We start from the raw sequence: 22,593 nt of genomic DNA, 5'->3' as shown, positions 1-22,593 counted from the left end.
GGAGAAGTCAACTGTCTACAGAGCTGCCGTTCATGACTCTGGTATCTTTGGGATGGACCCACATCCTACTTAAAGGTAAAGGTAAAGGGAACCCTGACCATTAGGTCCAGTCGTGAATGACTCTGGGGTTGTGGTGCTCATCTTGCTTTACTGGCTGTGGGAGCCGGCGTACAGCTTCCGGGTCATGTGGCCAGCATGACTAAGCCACTTCTGGCGAACCAGAGCAGCACACGGAAACGCCGTTTACCTTCCCACCGGAGCAATACCTATTTATCTACGTGCACTTTGTGCTTTTGAACTGCTAGGTTGGCAGGAGCTGGGACCGAGCAATGGGAGCTCACCCCATCGCAGGGATTCGAACCGCCGACCTCCTGATCGGCAAGCCCTAGGCTCAGTGGTTTAACCCACAGCCCACAGCGCCACCCGCGTCCCTACTTACAAGCCAATAAAAGCAGCACAGGTCAACTAGAAGCTCCATGAAGACACAAACCTTGGAACTTTTAGGCCATCCTATGCACTGAAGAGATAGTAAAATAAAATTTAAAAACCCAACTTTCTACTACCTTGAAATCTGGAGCCAGTCTCTTATTCGAGGCACAAAGAAATCCCATAGTTATAGGTCTCTGTTCAGATCATGAGTCTTGATCCGACCTTTTCTAGCAATGATGCATTACCTTGCTTCATATATTACCTTGCCATCAAAGTCCAACAGGTGAGATGGGAGTCCAAGTGTATTGTGCCAACCATCTCAGATGGTTTCAAGTGAATAAATGGGGATTACCAGAATTCCAACATGGCTGTATTTTCCATCTGAAAATAGCATTGGGGAAAGGAAAACTTAGGAGAAACACTGCATGAAAACAACAACACAGCACCATTTTTCATGGGATAAACCACACAACTTTTAATTCATTTCCAAATATTTGGTGAGATTATTAGCTTCACATACGGCAATATCACACCAGGATCAACTGAACCACTCTGTTCTTGACAATACTGTTACTTCATTTGTCACAAAATGAACACTACAGTAAAAACCTACGCTCCTGAGTTATACCTTGGTTGGGCTGATATTAAATAATTCCACACTTACTCTAGAAACAGAGGAGGTTGTCTTATACTGAGGCTGGATCTAGACATGTCAAAGAAGCGATTCAGTTAAACGCGTTGCAAACTCATACAGGGAAATCTGGTAGGGAAAGATGGGACTCCACAGTGCCATCTGGTGTCACAGGGTTATATCGCACAGACAATGCGTATAAAACACTTTTTCTTTACCAAGCTAGCCGAGTCCAGAGTCAGCTTTCATCCATCTTACTCAGTAGATGGCAGTAAATCTCCAGGCAGCCCTACTTGGACCTATCCTGGGGACAACATGTGCTATACCATGGATCCATGACTCTTTATTCCCCTCACTTTTAGATGCTATAACTGATTTGCCCATGTCCCCCAACCCAGATGTTAAAACTGAAAATGTATGCATGTCTTTTCATAGGTGCCACAATTCAGGAGACGGTTACATCACTTGGTTTCCTTTGCCATTAGGCAATAAGCCAAAGGAAAGTGGAATCAAAACGGTGAAACAGTTGCAGAAGTGTTGCAGAGGTGTGGGTGTGCGCGCGCACCTGTCATTCATGTAATCTAAAAACTAAACCAGACCAAACAAAGAATGTCTCAAATATTAATGGTCCAAGTTAGATTTCAGGACCATGTGTGGTGTAGGGAGCCAGTGTGGTGTAGTGGTTAAGAGCCGTGGACTCATAATCTGGTGAACCGGGTTCGATTCCCTGCTCCTCCACATGCAGCTGCTGGCTGACCTTGGGATAGTCACACTTCTCTGAAGTCTCTCAGCCTCACTCACCTCACAGAGTGTTTGTTGTGGGGGAAGAAGGGAAAGGAGATTGTTAGCCGCTTTGAGACTCCTTAGGGTAGTGATAAAGTGGGATATCAAATCCAAACTCCTCCTCCTCCTCCTCCTCCTCCTTCACTTTATATGCAGCAACTCCCACCTTCACCTCCTTGTTCACAATAACTGCACTTTGGCATGACCTTGAAACTACTTTGTGTTTTGTGAACCGCCCTGAGATATTGTGACAAAGGGGCAGCCTACAAAAAACAATAAATAAATAAATATAAAATAAATAAACTAGGTAAACTAGGGTCATCACGGATCACAGCTGACCTTCAGACCAGAACCCAGTTCAAACCTTGCTTTCTAATTAGGGTTAGCGGTAATCACAGTTACTGCAAACCAGGAAACATAAGAGGGAACGGCTGTGGGTGGAGGGAGGAGCAAGGAGGGACAAACAGCATTCAAGCAGGCCTGGTGCTCAAGAGCCGAATGTTGAACATATCGAGACATACAAAAGGATATGGGGCGTATGAGAGTACAAAGGTAAATTTGCATTCATTGCTCCTCCCACTTTTGCCTCTGGTGCTGCCTAGCACCGACATGTGGCTCACAGGGAAATGCAGCTCTCAGGTTGAAAAAGATGCCCTACCCCTGATGTATATACAGTACAGTGGTACCTCTAGTTACGAACTTAATTCGTTCCGGAGGTCCGTTTTTAACCTGAAACTGTTCTTAACTAGAGGCGTGCTTTTGCTAATGGGGCCTCTTGCTGCCGCTGCGCCACCAGCACACAATTTCCGTTCTCATCCTGGGGCAAAGTTCTCAACTCGAGGTAACTCTTCCAGGTTAGCGGAGTTTGTAACCTGAACCGTTTGTATCCGGAGGTGTTTGTAACTCGAGGGACCACTGTAATACCTTAGTACACTGGACACATTTTCTATTTCAAGTAAGGATTAGCTGGTAAGGCGGGAATAACATCTCACGCAGGCGAGAAAAAATGAAATGGAAGGGAAATCCCTCCCAGGTATTGAGGTGACTGCGTTTCTTGGTTCTTATGGAACAACTCAATCTGTTATTTATTAGTTACTAATTCACAGCATGGGGAAGTGGTCAGTGTGTCAGACTAGGGCCTGGGAGACCAGGGTTCAAATCCCCCCTCGGCCATGAAGCTCACTGGTGGCTTTGGACCAGTCCCTGTCTACCTCAGGGGCTGTTGTGGGGATTAAACGAGCAGAGGGGAAGAACCATGAGCTCTTTGGAGAAAAGGGGGGGGGGCTATAAAGGAAACAAACACAAGTCTGTTACCAAGGGCCACTAGAGGGAGCCCATGCTCCTCCAATACAACAACTCGATAGTAATTTGTGGCTGGGATTGACTTAATTCAGAATCTTAGAATTGAGGAGTTGATAAGGGACACTGAGGGCCATCTAGTCCAACCCCCTCAATGCAGAAATCTCAACTAAAGCACCCATGACAGGTGGATATACAACCGCTGCTTAAAAACCTGCAAGGAAGGAAAGCCCACCGCCTTCCAATGTAGTCTGTTCCACTGTCAAACAGCTCTTATTGTCAGAAAGGTCTTTCCTGGTGTTCAGTCAGAATCTCCTTTCTTGTAACTTGGAACCATCAGTTCAAGTCCTACCCTCTGGAGCAGGAAAAAACAAGCTTGCTCCATCTTCCAAGTGACAGCCTTTAGGTATTTGAAGGTGGCTATCATATCTCCTCAATCTCCTCTTTTCTTTTTCAATTGCAGCAATCATCTTCCCCATGACCAGTGGTTCCCAACCTTTTTTTTGGCCATGCACCACCTAAGCATTTCTAAATCCTGATATTCTGAGCCCGCCCACCCCCGGCATATAATTCTTATTATTCAAAAAGTGAAGCGCTATTCACATGGAGGAAGCCTAAAAGGCCATTAACTGTTAATAACTCATTTTCAAAATGCCCCTCTTAAAAATCAAATTGGGAACCATGGCCCTAGACCCTCCATTTTTATTTTTGTTAGGTAAGGAAACAAGGAAACTACTGATGTTTGTGTCAGCAAGCTTTTGGGTCAGGCCTCCTTGCAGAACGCTATACTCAGGGCCGGCTCTAGGTAGACCCCCGGTGGTGCGGTGTGCCAGGGCGCCGGGCCGGTAGGCAGGGCGCCGCACGGCAAAGCCGCGTGGAAACCATGCTGCACCCTGCGAGGGCGGGGGCGCCGGAGCGATCTCTGCCCCTCAGCTCCAGGGCGGCCGACCTGCCTGCTCGAGACTGCCCTGGCTATACTGCCATGCTGTGTATGCATTCCTAGACACAGACACTAACAGCATTAGTGCAAGTTGAGGCCAGCGGTTATGCAACTCAGTCACCACAATTGACCACTGGCCGCACACAAGCCACTAAAACTTTTGAATGGGGCATAATCAAAGGCCTTTTTCACTGTCTTTGAGCAAAGTTTCTGTAAAAAGCCAGTGGCAATTACTTACTAACTTACTTATTTTTACATTTATATACCAGTTTTTTCTTCCAAGTAGCTCAAGGTGGTGTGACATGGTTCTCCTCCTCCCCGTTTCATCCTCACAACCACCCTGTGAGGTAGGTTATGCTAAGAGATGGTGGCTGGCCTAGTGAGCTTCTTGGCTGAGTGGGGATCCAAACTCTGGTCTCCCAGGTCAAAGGTCCAGCACTCTAACCATTACACCATTGAGAGCCAGTGTGGTGTAGTGGTTAAGAGCGGTAGACTAGTAATCTGGTGAACCAGGTTCGCATCTCCACTCCTCCACATGCAGCTGCTGGGTGACCTCGGACCAGTCACACTTCTTTGAAGTCTCTCAGCCCCACTCACCTCACAGAGTGTTTGTTGTGGGGGAGGAAGGGAAAGGAGAATGTTAGCCGCTTTGAGACTCCTTAGGGTAGTGATAAAGCGGGATATCAAATCCAAACCGGCTCCATACAGGAGTGGAATCCAGAATTTGGCCTGCCTTCGACTTCTTGCACATGCAAAGAGTTTGACACACCAAGGAGACTTCTCCCCACTACCCCACTTCCCTGTCTTCAAGAAAGAAAGAAATCCAGGAGGCATTTTAACGGATTAGCAGCACATCATTATGAAAAGAGGCAAAGGGCAAAGTCACGTTACAACCATCTGCCTATGCTGACTTGCTTGATAGCTGGTGGCTACTCCAAGGTGCTGGGATGCACAGGTCTCACCGGCAGCAGAGTGTGTTCAGGTGCTAATACTGTGTGCTTATTGAGGAAAGCCGGGAGGGGAGGGAGCCACCTGAATTTGGGCAACAAACGAGGTAAATTTTGCTGCTGGCTAGCAAGAAGCAGCCTTGGGAAAGCTAGGAAAGTACCCTATTGTTTTAAAGAGCTTCGAAAGTGTAGCAATGTCTATCTGCTGCTGCCACCCTGCCCTGCTTGTGAATTGGTAAACAAATGCTACAAAAAGTCTATTAAGTCCTCAGACCTCTTGCCTTGCAAGAGAACCAACTCTGTGGAAGGCTGCCCTTGAAACTTCCTGCCACTCTGAGGAAGTGGGAAGCATAAAAATGGTATACCAGAAGCATGTAGTTTTTGCAGCCAAAGCGGAATAAATACAGATATCTGTCTTCTAAGTGGCCACCCTATGCTTAGGGGGACTGCCTGCACATAACCTGAGGAGCATTTTGGCCATGCTTGCATATTCAACCAGAAACCCAAGGAAGCAGAATAGGAATATCATTCCTCTCACCACAATGAAAAGAAAAAAAAGACTCTCCACTTGTGTAATGGGAGGTCTGTCATGGAAAGGGACAAACTAGTCCTCTAGTCTGAAAGGTTTGACCAAACATTCTTTAAGAGTAAGCTGTGGTTTTGATTTGAGGCAAACTATGGAGTATTGACAAAGCACATCTAACCGGGAGTCTCAGCTGATGGGATGGGGCAGCTGGCAGAAAAGTCATAACATGCTTGGCGAAACGGCTCCTCTCCCCTCAGGAATGGCGGCAAACCACAACCTCCACCAATAGAGAGTGTTCTAGTCACTGCCCATCATTCCCTCAGAAAGAGCGCACTGCCAGCGGGCAGCTCACTTCCGCCTCCTCGTCGCAACAATTTGGTTTTTGGCCGAGTGGAATGGTGGCAAGCTGAGTTTGGACTCTCCCTCCCAAGAGGAGGGGCAAACGTTCACTTTTTGTTGCCTGAGGAGGAGCTCTGGCGCGATATCATGATCTGATAGATGGTCTCCCGGAAGTGCTGATCCTGAGTCAGCCTCTTGGCAGCTTGCTTCAGGTCTTCTATGCTCTCGGCCTCCGAATACATGAACGACTGGGACTGCCGCACTGAAAATGAAAACAGCACACAACACTTAGTGCCGGTAGAGAGCCACACCAGGCGAGGAATGGCGTTGTTGAATCTGGAAGGTATTATGATAAAGTTCGACCTAGGTGGTATTTAGCAGAAATGACGGAGGGCTCGTCCACACAACTGCTCGTCCTGCCACTTTCCCCTCGGGAAACTTGCCGTTTACTGCTGAATCAGAACAAACATCAATCGGTTTTTCTGAAGCCTGACTAATTTGTTCCCATTCAGTTGTAAGCAGTGGGTTTTCCTGGGGAAAGCGGTGGGACACACACAAAAACTGCTCAGACACATGCCTAGGAAGCCCAAGACAAGCAGAAAACCTCTTGGACCGATGCTTTCTAGCCAAGGGAGAAGCAGAAGTGTGGCCTTGAGACCTCATTGTGTGCATATAATTCAGTGCAAAGGCCAAAGAAGAAAGGTCAACTCACTCAGCCACAGGGGCTCACAGGCCCATCGGAGCCAGAGCATGAGGTGTACGTCACAGAGCATGCAATGGAAAGGGGTGTCACAGCTGCTCTTAGAAACTGCATCCAAGTGTTGCAAGGCAGGGCTCCTGCAAAACCTGCCCCACAACGCAATCCCACAGGCCATAAGAGAATATGGGGAATAGCACCTACAGTCGAGCCAGGAGTTGCTGGATCTTCTGCGATGGAAACGGCAGCTTTTTATCCTGCGAGTGGCCGCCTTGTGGAGGTACACAGAGTTCTTCATGATCACGGGCATCTTGGCTTCCAATTCAGCGTTTCGGATGCACTCTTCAAAGAATTCTGCAGGGAAGAGACACCCAAGGGAGCCAGTTAATATGTGCCTTAGGCTGCCTCAGTTCAGGCGGATATAGCATTTTGGAAAATATTCTTGAGGAGATTCAGTTCTGGTTGACGAGGATCCACAATAGGCTTCTGGTTTCAGTTCTTCATTTGGGTTTTTGGGGTGATGGCACCAGACATGTTGGGGAAGGCATGATAAATTATGGCTCGCTTACTTTTCAGATTGCTGACGTCGGCTTTCATTTTTTCCTCCTTCTCTTTGTTACGGTGCTTGCAATTCAGGCCTTGCTCCAGGCTCTGCAGGGCCTCCTCAGCTTCCTGCAAACGCTTCTCCAGGTCCATGCGAACCTTCACCTCTGCCTGAGCAGGAAGGAAATCAGGCAGCCCTCAACCAACCAATAAAAAATAACCCAGGGAAAGAAACAAAACACCAAAAGACAAAACGTAAGCAAGGACTCTCTCTCTCTCTCTCTCTCTCTCTCTCTCTCTCTTTCTTCCTTTCTTTCCCTAGCCTCTCCTAAGGCAATTTATATCCTGTGACCTAATTCAGGCATAATTTCTTTAATTATGGTATGGATTGTATTATATAAGTTGTCTGTCTAGGGCAGGGGTCCCCAGACTTTCTGCGCGGCGGGCCGGTGCCCGCCGCGCCGACCGCGCGATGGGCCGGAGGGCAGGGGAGTGCGCGCGCAGCGGGCCGGAGGGCGGGGGAGTGCGCGCCCGTGCGCATGCGCACACGCACACGGGCGGGAAAAAATCGCCAAAAATCGCTTGTGCGCATGCGTATGGGCCTCCCCCGACCCGGAAGTGCACCAGAAATGACCTCTTCCGGGTCGGGAGAGGCCCATACGCATGCGCACAAAGGATTTTCGGCAATTTTTTGCCGATTTTGTAGATCGTCGCTGCGCCGCGCGCCGTGAGAGCGGGCGGCGGCAGCGGGCGGCGGGAGTCGTCGCGGGCCGGATTGGAAGGCCGATTGGGCCGCATCCGGCCCGGGGGCCGTAGTTTGGGGACCCTGGTCTAGGGTATGTATTTATCTATTTAAAAGATGTTTTTTGGGCCACGCTAGTCAACATTCTGTGTGCAAGTACCGGAAGGAACGCAACTGTGTGAGACCTTTGAGGAAAGAGGAGTGTCCTTCATAACTTTTGGTGCCCTGGGATAGGTTACCTGCCTCCCAATGAAAACCTTTCTTTTATATTGCTTTTATCATGAAGCTCATGCATTATGTTTGTAGGAATAGGCCATTCCTTTTTGAACAAAGAATATACCTTCAGCTGTTGGCAAAAGAGAGCGAAGGATAGTGAGATTGTTTGCTGAGCCTGAAGCAGAAGCCAAATTGGTGTACAACTCTTATCAGTAGGGATGGGTGAATCTGTCAATTTCAGTTTCTCTCAGTTTCTCATTTTTCCAACGTTGATTTCAATTATGCTTGTGATTTTTTTTTAAAAGTCCTCATGAACATTCACCAGCATTTAAGTACAAAATTTCTGCCAATATAAAGCTTTGTATATAATTTTGCCCAATATATGTATATTTGCAAAGCAATTCCCCCAAGTATAATGCATTTTTAATGTTACTTTCAGTAATATATGCATTTTAATTTAGCTCAATATATGCATTTTTGTCACATTACTTGGGACTGCAACGTTCAGGGAAGTGTAGCTTCTCTGAATGGCTCACAGGATGGCGGTGTTTCAGTTCTCATGTGGTTTGGGAAAGGGCAAATTAGGTAGAGTCCCCTTTAATTGCAAGCTGAATCAGATCGAACTGAATCCCCAGCTATCAGTACCTTGAGATCTCGCTCGGTTTGCTGCTTCTCAGCGGTCAGCTCCGAGAGCGAATTCTGCAAGGCCTGCGACTGGAAAGAGTAGAACTCCCGCTCCTCCTCTAGAGCTCGGGAGCGTTCTTCATTCTCCTTCATCCTGCAAAGCAGCACACATTCAGCCGTTGTCCCCATTCCTCTGTCTCACCCTTTTGTGTTTCTAGAGTTGCCAGGTTGCAATCCACAGATTGACTCTATACCAGGGGTGGCCAACTCCCAAGAGACTGTGATCTACTCACAGAGTTAAAAACCGACAGTGATCTACACCCTTTTGGGGGGTTAAGGTCAAAGTTGTTGAGCTTTTTTTTTTTAGGGAGGAGGAAAGCGCCTTTTTGATGGGCTGCAGGGCAAAAATGTTGAGCCATAGTTGTTGAGCTTCTTTGGGGGGAGCCAGTGATCTACCAGTGATCTACTACAGACGTCCAGTGACAGGGGCGTAGCCAGGATCAAAATTGGGGGCCAAGGCAGGGGGAGGGGCCACAGTGGGGTAAGGAAAGCCATGGTCGTTCAGGGGCGAGGGGGCGGCAGGATCAGCCCGAAATCGGGCTGCTCCGACCCCCTCCTCCCCCTCCGCGATCGGCAGGAGCGAGGGGGAACCAGGATCAGCCCGAAATCGGGCTGTTCCTATCCCCTCCTTCCCCTCCGCGATCGCCGGGGCCCAACATTTGGCTGGCTTTCCCTCCACCCGCCCCACAGCCAGCCAGGGAGAAGGGAGACGGCACCGGGCGGCGGCGGGCAGGGGGGCAGGCTGGCCAGCGGCCCTGCTTCTAGGGGGGGCAACTGCCCCCTCCTGCCCCCCTGCCTACGCCCATGTCCAGTCATCTACCGGTAGATCACAATCGACCTGTTGGATGTGCCTGCTCTATACCTTCAAATCCTTCCACGCAACAGAAGTGGCTCCTCTTTGGCCCATTCCCTCCTTTGCCCCCATCTTCCCACTCCCTCCCTTGCCTGTGGGATAAAACAAGATCGCAGGAGCCACAGAGTCAAGGGAGGAATGGGTACAAAAAGCCACGGATGCCAAGTCGCCCGCTTCTTTCAACCATCAACCAGGTTGCGAACAGGGAATCCTGCCTGTTTGGAAGACTCTCTTCCCGCCCCCCCCCACCACCACCTCACCTTTTCTCAGCCAGGAGTTTCTCCTCCAGAAGCTGGTGCATTTTCTCCTCGATCTGGTGCAAGCTGCTCTGCAGACCCCCGGCAGCATCAGGTTGCTCACAGCTAGGGCTGGTTGGGAGCTGCAACTCGCTCTGGTTCTCTTCCAGCATTTCCAGAGTCCGTTGCTTTTCCAGGGAGAGCGCCTTCAAGCCACACAAATAGGTTGGATTGGTTACCCCTTACAATAATTCAAACAAACTATCTGTTCACATAGGGAGCTCGTCCACACTTCCTCTTTCCCTGCCACTCTCCCCTGGGGAAACCAGCTCTTTACCGCTGAATCGGGGCAAACATCAATTGGGTTTTCCGTGGATTGAGGTTTTCTCTGATTCAGCAGGAAAGAGCAGGTTTTCCCGAGGAAAGTGGCAGGGCATATGGAAAACCACTTGGACCTGTGTCTAAAAAGCACGGGGCAAGCAGAGAAACTCTTGGGTCCTTGCTTGCTACCGTAGGAATGGGACAAGCGAAGTGTGGAGGAGCCTTTAGTTGTAGTATGGAAAGTAAAGTCGCTACATTTCCCTTGATAGCAGTCCTGTGCCTTTAAACACACCCTCGTTAAATAGAAACTTTGCAGCTTGACCCTTTCTCATCACTGCATCTCAGTAACAGAAGAAACTTGATCAGCATAATATCTATCTCTCATTCAGCATTTAGGCAGGCAACCCTTGAGATTACACGAGAAATGTACCATGTGAACAAAGTCAAAGAAAACCCATAATTCTGAGAGTCACTTTCCAAGACAATTATACCATGAGGAAATGGCTTTATTGGAGCTAAATGAATTTGCTGATAGACAATTTTGTTGATTTCAGTGTCTATTTATTTTCTTTTTTTCCAGTCTTGACACCCGGTTTTTCCATTTCCACATCTCTTTGTGGTTTTTAAAAATGAAGACGGCATCAAAATTCATATACATTTTCAAGTACATTTCTCTTAAAATAACGCAATTTTGCCAAGTATACACACTTTGGGATGCCTTTTGTGATTGGTAAGCAGCTTTCCAAAATTTAGAGAAGTACAACATTTCAAAGAATGAAATGTTCAAAGAGTTTTGGTTCGTGTATTGGTTCAGGAAGTGAAAACTGGGTATTAGCACGTGTGAGTCACAAAATGTATTGCAAAAAGCCCAGGAGTCCATTGTACCGTCTCCTAAAACACCCCTGCCATGAATAAGGGAATTGTGGTATAAGCAAAACATCTTTCCTTGAAGCCTTAAGATTTTAGTTCTTACTGTATGGATTAAAAACTCATTCTGAAATGATTTCCATGGAAAAGAGTTGCTAGATCTTAAAGGCTGTCATCTGGAGAGGGGTGGAGAGTAAGACACCTACTTCCAGAGTCTTCTGCAATGTCTCTGTCAGGTTTCGGAGTCCTTTCTTTTCCTCCTCCACTCCTTTGAGGGACTGGGCAGTCATCTCCAGCTCCCTGGAAAACAACCAGTTGGAGGAAGAAATTTTGATTCGTGCAGCCTTTGCCAACCTAGTGCCCTCCAAATGTTTGGGACTACAACTCCCATCAACCTTGGTCAGCACAGCTGGTTGGGGGGGGGGTCTGGTCAAGTGGGCCTGGCTTTGCATAAACAGCCTTGCAAGTTGCATGTTCACCATGACAGCACTAAGGTAACTATTGCTGGAGTTTGGTAAATATTTTGCAGCTGTGTGCCGAAAGACACCGTCTGGTAAAAATGCTGGTTGAAAGAATAGCAAAATTTAAGGCTATTCTACTGCGGGAGGCAGTAGAAGACAGGAGTGCCTGGCGTGCTCTGGTCCATGGGGTCACGAAGAGTCAGACACAACTAAATGACTAAACAACAACAAGGCTTATTAACATCAGATTAGGAAAGTCACTCTGAGCACAATAAAAACCTGAAGGCCATATCCAAAAGAGGAGCCCAAATTGCCGAAGGAGGAGAATACATGTATTGATAGTATATGGAGGTCAACGTACAAGAACTAGGCCAGTGTGGGACACAAGGATAGTTAAGAAGCAATGGGGTGTATCAGGAAATAAGGGCTTTCAGTGAGGGCTTACTAAGGTGGCCACTGCCTCAAGATAATCACCCTCAGCTGCCAATGAATGGACCCACTTTTTCACCAGGCTTCATCAGAGTTCAGGTACTATTACCGTTTAATCTGCTCTTGCTCCACTCGCAGATCTTGAACCACCTCCTCAAACTGCTGCTTCTCTGCCTCCAGTACTTGGTTGAGGTGCTCCAGAGCCTTAAAAGAGAAGAAGAGGAGGTACATGGAATGCCCAAAGGACTGCAAAGTTCCTTATCTCGTAATGTGTCAGGTGCTCATATGTGGAAAACATGACAAATTTATCTGTGGAAAACACTTCCATGTAGAAGACAACACAAACCTTGCACGGGTATCGTCACACAGCGTTTGCTGTATGTAAACACACAGAAGGGGGTCGTAGCAAATCACACTTTCACCGTGGCCTGGTTCTCAGTGAATCTAAGCCACAGTTTGTGAAACTGAACTATGACTAGACCTACTTTGGTCAGCTAACTTTGGTTTGTTTGTAGCCAACAAACCAGAACATGAAACCATGGTTTAAAGATGGCTTACAGATTTAGGGTTGAGTTAACTTTGGTTTCTCTTTGTGTCTGAACCCACTATCCTGGTTCCCCACTCCAGAGATGGCTGCCAGGCTGCAAAGGTGCAAGGCCAGAGCATTTTGAAAATGAAACCAGCATAGAGTGAAATAAAGCAACAGTTCCTTTGCCTGTGTGCAAGATTTAATCCAGTTTATTTGACAAACTATTGTTAAAACAAACTATGACTAAGGGTAAAGGGAGAATGCAGCCAATGTAGCAACAAATGCGCATTGCAAGTCCATATGTTCAGTGATCAGCAGGGACAACCATATTATAATTCCCAATATAGAAGTGCTCTCCACAGAGAATTTAAGCCAAGGATGGGGAACCTGTGGCTTTCTGACTGCTGCCTGACTCTCTCAGCCCCAAACAGCATGCCCAATGGTCAGGGATGACTGAAGGACCACAGGTTCCCCATCCCTGCTTTAATGAGATGCCATCAAGGTTTGTCCAGGGTGACCATTAAAAAAAAAATGAAGCACTATACGAACAACATTATTGTATTTTTCTGCCTATTCATTTATTGATTGAATTTTTAAAAAATAAATAAATAATAATTTGTCACGTGCAAACTGATCTGGGGAAAATTTATTGATGCAATGATGTGTGAAAATCAAAACTTGCAGAACTATTCCCCCCCCCACCTAAATATTTATCTATAAAATAAAAAAATTCCTTCAGTAGCACCTTAAAGACTAACTAAGTTTTTATTTTGGTATGAGCTTTCGTGTGCATGCACACTTCTTCAGATAGAATGAAGTCAGTGTGCGTCCAGGAAAGCCTCTAAAAGTGTTGCATCTGCCTTCACCCTAAGAAGAGATCATGATACAATCACTGGACCCCAATCTTCCCCATAATTATATCACCACAGATTTCCCTAAAACCCCAGAGGCCCTTCACTCTAAACCTCTGGAGGGGCCGGGGGAGGCAAAAAATCCAACTTGTTTCTATTGCATTAAATGGAAGTCTTGATCTTATACATGTTGTCAATAAACAAAGTCAGAATGTTAAAAGGAGGAGAATGAACCTCTCTCTGCTCCCTCTGTAGACACAGTTCTTCCGTCTCTTCCATCAGTTTATCTGCAAACAGACAGGGAAAAGTGAATGGAAGCAAATTGCTTAAGACAGTTGGACAGAAGCTGCATGGACCTTGAAACACAGCACAGCGAGAACCTCGCTTCTTGCATATTGTGGTGTGATTATTTGAATTTACTATGATGAGATTGCTTTCATGTGTTCTCGCCTCCCACCAGTCTCCTGCCAAATGAATTATAAATGACAACTTGTTCAACCTTTAGTGCCTTCCTTCCAAGGGGGTCATTGTCTACTAATGTACCTAGATTTACAACCCGCCTCATCAAGTAGGATGGCATCACTGCCTTCATTTAGCGGATGGTTAAAAAGAGCACACACTGAACAAGGTCAGCAGCAAAGCAGCGAAAAAGTCTCACTCCTAGTCATTAAGGGGCTTTGACTGTGTTCATACATTTGGGGGAGGAAGCACGCATTGTGAAACAACAGCACAGTGTTCCCAGCTCCCATGCAAATGTTTCAGGGTGGGATTTTCATGAGAACAAGTGGGTGGGAGGTGCTTAAGTTCCCCCTTACCTGATTCCAGTCTATTAATTCACCACTCAGAAAGCCCAGCCCCTTACCCCAACTGGCCCCAGCAATCCAAACCCGAGATTTGCCAGGATGAACACAGTTTGGGATAGATGGTTGAGCTGGCTGAGCCTGGGCTATACCAGTTCCTCATCCCCTGTCAGCTAGAGACAGGCACCCCCCCCCAAATTTGTCCTTCCAGATGTTTTGGGACTACAACTCACATCACCCCTAGCTAACAGGACCAGTGGTCAGGGATGATGGGAGTTGTAGTCCCAAAGCATCTGGAGGGACGAGTTTCAGGATGCCTGGCCAAAGATATGCTGGTATAAGTCCTGCATCCGAGCTCAGTCAGGGTTCAGCCCAAGCCGACTAAGCCAAAGCCAGGGTGAATCTCTAAAGAAGAGACAAAATAAAATAAAATAATCCTTCCAGTAGCACCTTAGAGACCAACTAAGTTTGTCATTGGTATGAGCTTTCGTATCTGAAGAAGTGTGCATGCACACGAAAGCTCATACCAAAAACTAACGTAGTTGGTCTCTAAGGTGCTACTGGAAGGATTTATTATTATTATTATTATTATTATTATTATTATTATTATTATTATTATTTGACTATGGCAGACCAACACGGCTACCTACCTGTCACCCTAAAGAAGAGATCTTCTGGAAGTTTTTAATATTCTGTTGAGAACTGCCCAGGGTAGCTGAGGCAACCCAGTCAGTTGGGTGGGATATGAGTAATAAATTATTTATTTATTTATTTATTTATTATTTTACCACCGCCCCATTCCAAACTCCAGTCACTCAGACATATGTGACCTTGCAACCCAGAAGTTACACTGCCCAAAAAAGGTAGAATCATAGAGTTGGAAGAGACCACAAGGGCCATCCAGTCCAACCCCTGCCAAGCAGGAAACACCATCAAAGCATTCCTGACATATGCCTGTCAAGCCTCTGCTTAAAGACCTCCAAAGAAGGAGACTGATGTAAGTCAAACTGCCCCCCATCTGTCAGTAGCTCCACTCCTGAAGAGAGTTTGGGGTAGAGATTAGTTACATTTGCATAATTTACCCTGCATAAATTATGCTGTCTTCCTATAGTCTGGAATGCTCCATCCCTGTTCTTCCACATGGGAAGAGCACCGCCAAGGCCTTCCCTACTTGATCTCGATGAGCAGGTGTCAGGCTGCGACAGGAGCAAGAAATGTTCTCCTGAAAATACCCCCCCCCCAGAGTCACATTAACTTGGGAGCTTCCATCACAACATCAACCGGATATCTTTGAACCTAGGAACGGTCTGCGCTCCCAAGGCACTCATTAACTCTGCTTTATTTTTGTCTGCGATAATAGCTAAGTAGAACATGCTGCTTAATTGAGGTCACTGGTGATGAGGTCTTGAAGGTACACGGGCAGAACTGTTAACTCAACCATCATTACAGAAAGAAGGTAGGCACCTGCGATGCTGTATATGGGGGGGGGGGCGAGGTCATTACATCTGTCACACACACACACACACCCCAACATCATGTTATAAAGCACACGGTACACTGATGCCGCTCTATAAATGATAAAATGCATTAATCAGATACTGATTTGTGCTGCTGATACGCTATTCCTCCCTGAAGACTAGCAGCTGTTCGTTCCAACCTAAATACTCCTGTTTCTCCTTGGCCAGCTGGAGTCCCTGGGCTTCGAGGCTCTCAATCATGGCTTCTCCCAGCTGAGCATTTCTCCAGGTCCTGAAGAAAAGGAAAAAAAACGAAAGGATGGAAATAGCTCCTTTTAAAGAACAGCCTGCTGTCAAGTTTGCACTCTCCCCTCTCCCTGTGGCTGGGAAAGCAGAAGAACCTCTTCAAAAACACTGAACAGAGAGGGGGGAGAGAGATGGCCTCTGAAAAAAATGCCGAGAGTGGGCAGCCTGTTCCCCAAGTACATTAACCTGAACAGATAGGGTACCAGTAGTTGGATATAATGAAAACAAATCGCCAACATGACGATGGACCAGGAAACTCATTTCTCTCCAGAGAACAAAATGGCAATAAAAGCGTGGGGCCTAAGTAATTCATCAAGTCCTTTTAACCATCTCTGTCAATTTCCTAGGCTTTTTGCGGCTCTCGTAGCTCCAAACCTCCCCTTGTCGCCCACAAATCACAACCCTCCCGAGTTCCCTCCACAGGCAGATTCTACATCCTGAAAGGCTGGAAATGTGAACCCCAAAGCCATGACTTTCGGAGCAACAGATGGATCCAGAGAGCATGCACTGGAGCTCAGGATCGATGAATAATTTGAATTAACTGCTGGGGAAGCCTGAGTGCTCTGTTGCTGTTGGCTGAACCTTCCAGGCTCAGGACGCTCTGCATAAGACACCCTTTCTCCCCAGGCCACACTAACACTGCCCCTGCTTTGCACCAGCTTCTGAGTGCTTTTGCTCGGCCGGTATGTGTCTTTGAACTGCAAGGTGCTTCTTGCTTATCCAGATGTTACCTGTGTGCATGGGCGTGCATGTAGAAATCACTGGGGTTTTTGCTTGTTGCAGGGACGGGGGTGGTTGGTTAAGAGCTTTAATGGCTATTATTATATCATTTATGTAAAAATTAAAGAGGAAGGGAGCCACATCTGAGGTCCCTGGACTGAGATTGCCACGCAGAGAGCAAAATGGACATGCCTGCTCTGCTACGGATGGCCAGGTTGCTTGCTGCTGTCCCGCCAAAGCCCACATTTTTCAAAATGTTCCTTGACCTTCACAGCCACGGGCTCTCTGCTTCTCTCCTCCTAAGAAAGCAACTGCATGACTGGTGGAGCAATTCCTCACAGCTATTTTAAACTCCCCTGGGCAGCAAAGGTGCTCTTTGGTGATTTTGCTTCTGCAGCAAGGATACGCAAGCAGCAATCTAGATTGTTACCTGTGACTGAGCTGGGCTGTAGGCCTAGAGTTCTGGAGGGTATGTTGCCCTGCAGACATCCACCTGGTTATTAGCCTGAAGGCTGGAAGCCAGGTTGGCTTGATGGCATACTTCATAGTCCGTAAATTTAGGGGAAGAGGCAAGTCTCAAAAAGAGGGGAAGGGGAAACGGAGGTTGGGGTCTGAGAAAGTTCTGTAGCAGTCCATGAAGCAAGACAAGGGAGGACTGGAGCAGAAAGTTCAGGTAAGCTGACATAGGGAGGTTTTTGGACATTGACATAATGAACAGGACTGGGTCTGATATGACTCCAGGGTTGTTGTTTTTTTAAGCCTGCCAGCCAGTCAACAAACTATACAGTGAACCAATAAGAGGCTGGAAGCTTCCACAGCCTAATTAGGTTCTGCTGACTCTCTTCCCTCATTCATTTGCACATGCAAGTGGTGAGTCAGCCGTTTAAAAGTGCATCAGCGGAAATCCAATAATGTCCAGGGATGAGTGGGGCAGACGTTCATTCATACAACTGCAGTCCCATGTGCACCCCCAAAATTGGCTGGGGGGGGGCTGGAGAATCCTACAAAGCAGTGTGTCTGCAGGGCAAACGAGAGGAATGGGATGTTGTGCAAGTCCACTCATGAGATTTTACCAGCCGCCCAATGTTTATTATCTCGGGGATAATGGGTCCCAGGTCAATATGGAGCAGCTGGAAACTCACGCTTGCAGCTACTGGCAGAACAATCTGGTGCATGTTCACTCACAAGCCAGTTTTCCGTTTCAGTCAGACACTCCAAGAAGGTTGCTTACTAGGACTGCTGCATAGATGGCCAATGCTATGTCTGATGCATAGGCGCCTTTTATGAAAAGTTATGATGTGCTTCGTCCTGCTATTGCACTTCCATGTGACCTTGCTTCCCCAGTCTGAGTACACGCACACAACCTAGAATAAACCCTGGTTGGTGAAAAGGTCTTTTTTTTATTGTTTGCTGTAAGCTTCAATGAAATAAAATCTTTCTAGCTGGATATAAACTGCTGGTATGGAGCGAACAGCAAAACTTAAGCAGCTTAGCTGACGATTATAGGGCTCTAAAAGTTCCCCATCTGTTTTGGGAGCGCCTCCCACTGTAGCCCTTGCCTTGCTCACTTCTCGGAGATGGAAAGAGCTTCCCCTTTCATTATGTGAAACACAGCGTGAAGGTCAGGAGGACAAGCACTTGCAGTCCAGTTCCCTGCTCAGTTTGGGGTCCCTAAACCCACTGGAACAATTTAAAATGCACCTAAATCAACATAGGATTGAAGGTGTGCAACTCAGTCCTTCTTAAGTTTATGCACTGGACTCACTGGATGTACATCTGAGTGTGCAAAGGTTTGCGGCCTTAGTTTTTAAAAAAACTTGCTTGCTGAATATTACAGGTGTGCAAAAGCAGGGTAAGAATCTGGGGGTAATAGACTTCTTTGTAGAACTTCCGGGAGCTGCATGATTGCTGATAAGAACATAATGAGATTCATCTTCTTGAAATGCATCTATGGTTCTAGTTGCCTGCATCTAGATTAGGAGAGAAGGGCCACAGAACCTGGCCACAGAACCACAATAGTAAGCGCCATAATAAACCCTCCTGGACACGGTAACCTAAGTACAGAGGCCACTTTGAAAAGTTCCCTAGTCATAAATGAATTGTTCTGCTAGTCAGAACAATGTGCCTACTAGGAAGTTACGAAATTTGGGACTTGATGATGCAGTGGTACCTGGAGAAGGCAGCTTTCATTCTCAGAGTCAAAGCCACAATCCGGACAGAGTTAAGTATCTTTAAAAGTCATTGATTTCACTGGGAGAATTAGGAATGTGTGTCTAAGTTCTTTTGTCTTTGGGACAAAAAGGACAAAAGTGGTAAGGACCTAACAGAAGCAGAAGACATCAAGAAGAGGTGGCAAGAATACACAGAGGAATTATACCAGAAAGATATGGAGGTCTCGTACACCCCAGGTAGTGTGGTTGCTGACCTTGAGCCAGACATCTTGGAGAGTGAAGTCAAATGGGCCTTAGAAAGCACTGCTAATAACAAGGCCAGTGGAAGTGATGATATTCCAGCTGAACTATTTAAAATTTTAAAAGATGATGCTGTTAAGGTGCTACACCCAATATGCCAGCAAGTTTGGAAAACTCAGCAATGGCCAGAGGATTGGAGAAGATCAGTCTACATCCCAATTCCAAAGAAGGGCAGTGCCAAAGAATGCTCCAACTACCGCACAATTGCGCTCATTTCACACGCTAGCAAGGTTATGCTCAAAATTCTACAAGGCAGGCTTAGGCAGTATGTGGACCGAGAACTCCCAGAAGTGCAAGCTGGATTTCGAAAGGGCAGAGGAACCAGAGACCAAATAGCAAACATGCGCTGGATTATGGAGAAAGCTAGAGAGTTCCAGAAAAATGTCTACTTCTGCTTCATTGACTATGCAAAAGCCTTTGACTGTGTCGACCACAGCAAACTATGGCAAGTTCTTAAAGAAATGGGAGTGCCTGATCACCTCATCTGTCTCCTGAGAAATCTCTATGTGGGACAAGAAGCTACAGTTAGAACTGGATATGGAACAACTGATTGGTTCAAAATTGGGAAAGGAGTACGACAAGGTTGTATATTGTCTCCCTGCTTATTTAACTTATATGCAGAATTCATCATGCGAAAGGCTGGACTAGATGAATCCCAAGCCGGAATTAAGATTGCCGGAAGAAATATCAACAACCTCAGATATGCAGATGACACAACCTTGATGGCAGAAAGCGAGGAGGAATTAAAGAACCTTTTAATGAGGGTGAAAGAGGAGAGCGCAAAATATGGTCTGAAGCTCAACATCAAAAAAACCAAGATCATGGCCACCGGTCCCATCACCTCCTGGCAAATAGAAGGGGAAGAAATGGAGGCAGTGAGAGATTTTACTTTCTTGGGCTCCTTGATCACTGCAGATGGTGACAGCAGTCACGAAATTAAAAGACGCCTGCTTCTTGGGAGAAAAGCAATGACAAACCTAGACAGCATCTTAAAAAGCAGAGACATCACCTTGCCGACAAAGGTCCGTATAGTTAAAGCTATGGTTTTCCCAGTAGTGATGTATGGAAGTGAGAGCTGGACCATAAAGAAGGCTGATCGCCGAAGAATTGATGCTTTTGAATTATGGTGCTGGAGGAGACTCTTGAGAGTCCCATGGACTGCTAGAAGATCAAACCTATCCATTCTTAAGGAAATCAGCCCTGAGTGCTCCCTGGAAGGACAGATCGTGAAGCTGAGGCTCCAATACTTTGGCCACCTCATGAGAAGAGAAGAATCCTTGGAAAAGACCCTGATGTTGGGAAAGATTGAGGGCACTAGGAGAAGGGGACGACAGAGGACAAGATGGTTGGACAGTGTTCTCGAAGCTACGAACATGAGTTTGACCAAACTGCGGGAGGCAGTGGAAGACAGGAGTGCCTGGCGTGCTCTGGTCCATGGGGTCACGAAGAGTCGGACACGACTAAACGACTAAACAACAACAGTCTAAGTTCTTAACTCTGGCCACAATTCTCATTCCCTTTCCCAGGGCAGTTATTCCCTGCCTACCCCTCAGAGAATCCCTCCGCTTCAGTTGCCATACCCAATTTCCACTTGACCCGAGCCCCAAATCTCCCCGCTAAATTGTAGTTTAGCGTGATGAGAACAAACTGCTGCAAGCTCCATTGGGCTTGCATGTTCTTCCCTCTGGGTAGTGATAAAGCGGGATATCAAATCCAAACTCTTCTCCTCTTCCTCCTCTCATGGAGTTGCAAGGAGTATGGGAGTTTTCGGATCTCTTTTTTCCTTAATCACACTGGTTAACACTGAGTATGGTTTGTTTGAAACAAGACAACTTCAAACTATAGTTTCAGAAGCTGGCTTGTTTAAACAAACTCCAGTTAACATTAACTACAGTTGAGAGGTTGAACAAAATGCTGAATTCTGGTTAAAGTAAAACTGAAGCAAAGGCATCAAAATTTCTCCTTGTGGCTGGGCTGAGGAGAGGGGCATGCAAGCTCTTCATTCTCATCACAGATTTCGGACTGTGGCCATATTCTTGCCATTATCAAATTATATATTCTTGCCATTATACAAATTATATATTATTGCCATTATCAAAATTATATATTTTGGGACACAGCCCCCAAAGAGCATCAGATAGTATTAATAGTATTGTTAGTATTAAAGGTAAAGGACCCCTGACCATTAGTCCAGTCGTGACCGACTCTGGGGTTGCGCGCTCATCTCGCATTATTGGCCGAGGGAGCCAGCGTATAGCTTCCAGGTCATATGGCCAGCATGACAAAGCCGCTTCTGGCAAACCAGAGCAGCACATGGAAACGCCGTTTACCTTCCCGCTGTAGCGGTTCCTATTTATCTACTTGCATTTTGACGTGCTTTCGAACTGCTAGGTTGGCAGGAGCTGGGACCAAGCAACGGGAGCTCACCCCGTCACAGGGATTCAAACCACCGACCTTCTGATCAGCAAGCCCTAGGCTCAGTGGTTTAACCACAGCGCGACCTGGGTCCCTATTGTTAGTATTAATACTAACAAATAGAGTATGAATGAAACCAGCACTTAGGTAAATACAGTAGTAGCTTTAAAGTAAGCGCAAGCCTAATAGAGCAACTCCTCAGATACTTACACTTTCCCAGACTCCTGTAGCATTTCCAGCCACTGGGCTTGTTCATATTCTGATTCTGCTGCCAGGACAATGGTACCCTTAAAAGAGAAACACAGCGGCTATGAAGAGAGAAGCGGTATGAAAATATTAGGGCTGTTGCATGGGCCCATTGATCTGATTTGGGGCCTAATCCAGTGTTTCAGAGTGGTCCTGAGCCAACCCTGGGATGATCTGGGGCCATCCCAATCCTGATTGTGAACCTTGCCCAGTCATGCAATTAAGCATGTGGTCGGCAAGGGAAGAAAGGAAGGTCACACACACAAACACACACACAACCGGCTGCACCCACTTTGGACTGGATGAAAAGTGGGTGGAATGGACCTAATCTGACCCAGAGTGATTTGGGGCTGCCTCAGTCTGAGCTGGCCCAAATCCCTGGTCCACCTGAACCCTTTTTCTTGTGTATGATGAGTGCCCAGGGAGTATACTGTATCTGTATTAGACACACCAGTTTTATGCTAATTTAACAGGGGAAGAAGGCCTGTTGCTCAGTGGTGGAGCATCAGATTTGCATGCAGAAAATCCCAAATTCAAACAGCAGCATCTCCAGGTACAGACCCTCCAAATGTCCCTATTTTCCAGGGACATCCCTGATTTAGAGAAGCCGTCCCGGTTTCTGATTTACTCCCGGAATGTCCCACTTTTTTTTAGAATGTCCCTATTTTCATTGGAGAAATGTTGGAGGGTATGGAGTTATCCAACCCCTGATCCATCTGAAGGCAATTGTGTATAGGGAAGGGTTTTTTTTAATGTTTAATGTGTTTTGTTTTGTTTTGTTCTGTTATTATATATGTTGGAAGCTGCCCAGAGTGGCTGGGGCAGCCCAGTAAGAAATGTGGGTTGTATTTCTCT

The 22,593-nt window shown here is 46.7% G+C and overlaps 1 protein-coding gene across 1 annotated transcript in view; it reads right to left on the bottom strand.

Moving 5' to 3' along the window:
• Nucleotides 1-5,650: 5,650 nt before the first annotated feature.
• PLEKHD1 (pleckstrin homology and coiled-coil domain containing D1) overlaps nt 5,651-22,593 on the bottom strand; it is a 30,047-nt gene continuing 13,104 nt past the window's right edge. Inside the window, exons 4-13 of the mRNA XM_060273841.2 lie at nt 21,703-21,779; nt 15,781-15,872; nt 13,558-13,610; nt 12,053-12,147; nt 11,260-11,353; nt 9,890-10,071; nt 8,738-8,870; nt 7,161-7,305; nt 6,796-6,945; nt 5,651-6,156 (exon numbers count right to left, since the gene is read on the bottom strand). Of these exons, the coding sequence (XP_060129824.2) occupies nt 6,002-6,156; nt 6,796-6,945; nt 7,161-7,305; nt 8,738-8,870; nt 9,890-10,071; nt 11,260-11,353; nt 12,053-12,147; nt 13,558-13,610; nt 15,781-15,872; nt 21,703-21,779 (1,176 nt within the window). The 3' untranslated portion in view covers nt 5,651-6,001. The remainder of the gene's footprint in view (nt 6,157-6,795; nt 6,946-7,160; nt 7,306-8,737; nt 8,871-9,889; nt 10,072-11,259; nt 11,354-12,052; nt 12,148-13,557; nt 13,611-15,780; nt 15,873-21,702; nt 21,780-22,593) is intronic.

The sequence above is a fragment of the Zootoca vivipara genome, chromosome 1 (assembly GCF_965207765.1).
Source record: "Zootoca vivipara chromosome 1, rZooViv2.hap1.1, whole genome shotgun sequence".
NCBI classification, from domain to species: Eukaryota; Metazoa; Chordata; class Lepidosauria; order Squamata; family Lacertidae; genus Zootoca; species Zootoca vivipara.
This window is presented reverse-complemented; position numbering and strand designations above follow the sequence as displayed.